This window comes from Zychaea mexicana (genome assembly GCF_025766255.1).
Source record: "Zychaea mexicana strain RSA 1403 chromosome Unknown BDB00scaffold_19, whole genome shotgun sequence".
NCBI lineage: Eukaryota > Fungi > Mucoromycota > Mucoromycetes > Mucorales > Lichtheimiaceae > Zychaea > Zychaea mexicana.
In genome coordinates this window covers 97,752-100,617 of record NW_026516682.1, presented here as the reverse complement: position 1 = coordinate 100,617, position 2,866 = coordinate 97,752, and the positions used below count along the sequence as shown (strand labels likewise).

General features: G+C 42.5%; 1 protein-coding gene across 1 annotated transcript; it reads left to right on the top strand.

The window, feature by feature from the left end:
• Positions 1 to 1,951, top strand: BDB00DRAFT_206744 (uncharacterized protein). Its single transcript, XM_053116460.1, has 4 exons — positions 1 to 181; positions 255 to 1,278; positions 1,394 to 1,629; positions 1,761 to 1,951. Exons 1-4 carry the CDS (start codon positions 100 to 102, stop codon positions 1,763 to 1,765), a joined length of 1,347 nt encoding a protein of 448 aa, XP_052981875.1. The 5' UTR covers positions 1 to 99; the 3' UTR covers positions 1,766 to 1,951.
• The last annotated feature ends 915 nt before the right edge of the window (positions 1,952 to 2,866 follow it).

Below are 2,866 nucleotides of genomic sequence, written 5' to 3'. Positions count from 1 at the left end.
TTATTAGCATTCAATTACCAAGCACAGCAGCAACATCCACAGCAGCAACAACAACAACAGCCATTAGCACCGCCACCACCAAATTCGCATTATCAAAATATGCGACAACCGCCACCTTCGGGATTCATGCCGCAATTTCCTCCTCCAGCAATGCAAAGTCCTGCTATGTTTTACCCGCCACGTAAGTTTCTGGAAAAGATATAAACGACGAAGGGACACTTTGCTAACCTATTATATACATGATGGATATACAGCAATCTTTGTGGATGAAGAGTTTCGCGCACGATTAATACTCGCACTTAAATCCAGCCTACCAAACGAAATCGATTGGGCATTCAACACACTTGTCAAAATCTCGTTCAATTTCGACGCGCTCACACTCGATTACATGCCGATATTACTCGACATCCTTGTTGACTTTGCCGAACCATTTTACAGAGAACACGTTGAACCCGCACTCGAATACAAAGTCAACAACAAGAACAACAACAACATAATACCCGAACAACAACAAGAACAACAGTATCTTCGAATCAGTCCTAGTATGTTTTCCAGCAAACGGAACCAAGAAATGCTCGAACGTGTACTCCAAGTTTTTCACATTCTACGAAACTTTTCATTCCTGGAAGCCAACGTACGACGCATCGCACATCAACCACGACTACGTCAAATGCTAATGATGGGGATTGCATTACCTCCAGACTCGCCGTTTGCTGAATTGAGTCGCCATTGCTTGGATATTTTGGAGAATATCGCGCCTCAGGTGATTGTCAATGGCCCAGCTGATCCATACATTGTGACCATGATTTTCCTGCTATCCACCAACGACCGAGCCCTGATCTTGGGCGCCATCCGGTCCTTAACACGTGTGGGTGTGACAGAAGTCAATGAACGTGTGTTGGGCACAGGCAATCCTGAAATCATCCAACGCATGGCACAGTTATTACTTGTGGATGACGAAGAAATGGCTGCTGCGACGCTGGAGTATTTCTATCAATGCTCTAGTTTAAATGGTAACTTTGCGACGGTGCTGGTCAAGCATTACCCCGGTAATCTCATTGGGTTGTTGACCGGTTACTTGTCGTACAAGTCTGTTTTGGCGCCCAGATCCTCGTCATTGATGGCAACCGTTCATGGTATTCCTCAAACACATGCTGGCCACATTGGTGGTGCTGAAAGTGGGGGTAGTGGCAACACAAAGAAGAAAAACCGACCACCGACGATTCCGGATTTGACAAATTATGCACATTTGGATGAGCCTTATCGGTGTCTGGGATGGTAAAGTTATATAGTTTAGCTTAAATTGCTGATCATACAAAAACAGGAATGGGGAAATTTAGTTGTGGATACTAACTGTTTTACAATTTTTTTTTATTTTCGATGAAACTATTAGGCTTAAAGAGAAATTAGCCAAGGCGGGTCTTGAGGACAAGATAGAACTGAAGGAAGTCTTTGGACTGTATATGAGCTTGTTTGGTAACGAGAAGCCGCTAGGATTGAAGGAATTCTATACAGTACTCAAGATTGCATTCCCACAACCCAAAGAAGTCGAAAATGCTGTTGCTAGCGGACAATTGGATAGCCTGACGCTGCAGAATGTCAAATATGCTCCTCCAAGACCAGCGGATGGTAAGTATAGTGCATTTTGAAGTATTGCCCTACTTTGAATTAGAATTTAGCTTTCCCTCTAGGAGTGTAAATTAACTTACACTTTTGTTTATTTAGAATTAAAATGTAAATGGGTTGATTGTGGACAACAGTTTGAAAACGAACAAGACCTACACAAGCATCTTTTGGTAATGCATTTGGTACCAGGAGCCTCAGCAACACCAGCGCAGCCACCAGCTCAACAACCTCAATCTCAAGCATCATCACCAACAACTGCACAGGCTTCAGAAGCAGCACAACCACCAACCCAAGCTCAGGAGCCGGAGCAAACATCAGCATCAACTCCTTTGCAATCGTCAGCTCAAGCATCTGTCCCTACACCTGCACAAGCACAATCACCAAGAGCCGCAGAACCTCTCCAGTCAACAGCATCTTCTAGAACAGAAAACCACAATATCGAAAACGACAAGAAAAACGACAGCGACAAAATGGACATTGATAGCACGGAAAATACTGCAGTTGCTGCGGATCAAAAAGAAAACGAAAAACCCGTGGTGGATGACGATGGATACAAATGCCGATGGCTCAACTGCAAGCGAAGTGGATTCAAAGACAAAAACTCGGCTATCCAGCACCTAAAGACACATCTAACTACTAACGGTGGCAAAATCACCAAGCAATCGACCAAGAAGCGACAACAACAGCAACAATTTTCCATTGATAAGATCCCAGTGGATGATTCAGAGGTATCGGGTGTGCCACTAACAGCGGCTCTTTTGTTACGGAATTTGGCACGGGATCGACATCATCATACGTTTTTTATGCAATATCAAAGCGAATTAACTTCTTTGGCAATACAACGACCGAAATTAGCGAGATACATCTTGACGGTGTTGGGAGAATTGCAAGCGTAAAAGAGAGAAAAAAAAACACCACACACACTCTCGTCCAAACGATTTTTCCGCATCCATTCATCCAACAATCAAGTTAAAACAGCATTCAAAAACCACAATCTTAATGATAATAATAATAATAAAAAAAAGCAAATAACAAAACCGTTGACGTGATTGTCAATTTAAACTTTGAAAAAGTGTTGTGGGAATGATTTTGATATTTCCGTTTTCCAGAAGAAAACATGGGAACGTGAAAAGGATTACTATTTATACACAATATGCTAGACGTGTAAAAAAAAAGAGAGAGAGATAGAGAGTGTGCATGTCAATAGAGGAGAGAAAAGGGGTAGAGGAAGATGGAAATT

What these genes read in the sequence shown, in the direction of transcription:
- BDB00DRAFT_206744 (XM_053116460.1), top strand. Translation starts at nt 100, where the DNA reads ATGCGACAACCGCCACCTTCGGGATTCATGCCGCAATTTCCTCCTCCA. An exon ending in TGCTATGTTTTACCCGCCAC is followed by an intron (nt 182 to 254) that starts GTAAGTTTCTGG and finishes ATGGATATACAG; the next exon opens with CAATCTTTGTGGATGAAGAG. An exon ending in CCTTATCGGTGTCTGGGATG is followed by an intron (nt 1,279 to 1,393) that starts GTAAAGTTATAT and finishes TGAAACTATTAG; the next exon opens with GCTTAAAGAGAAATTAGCCA.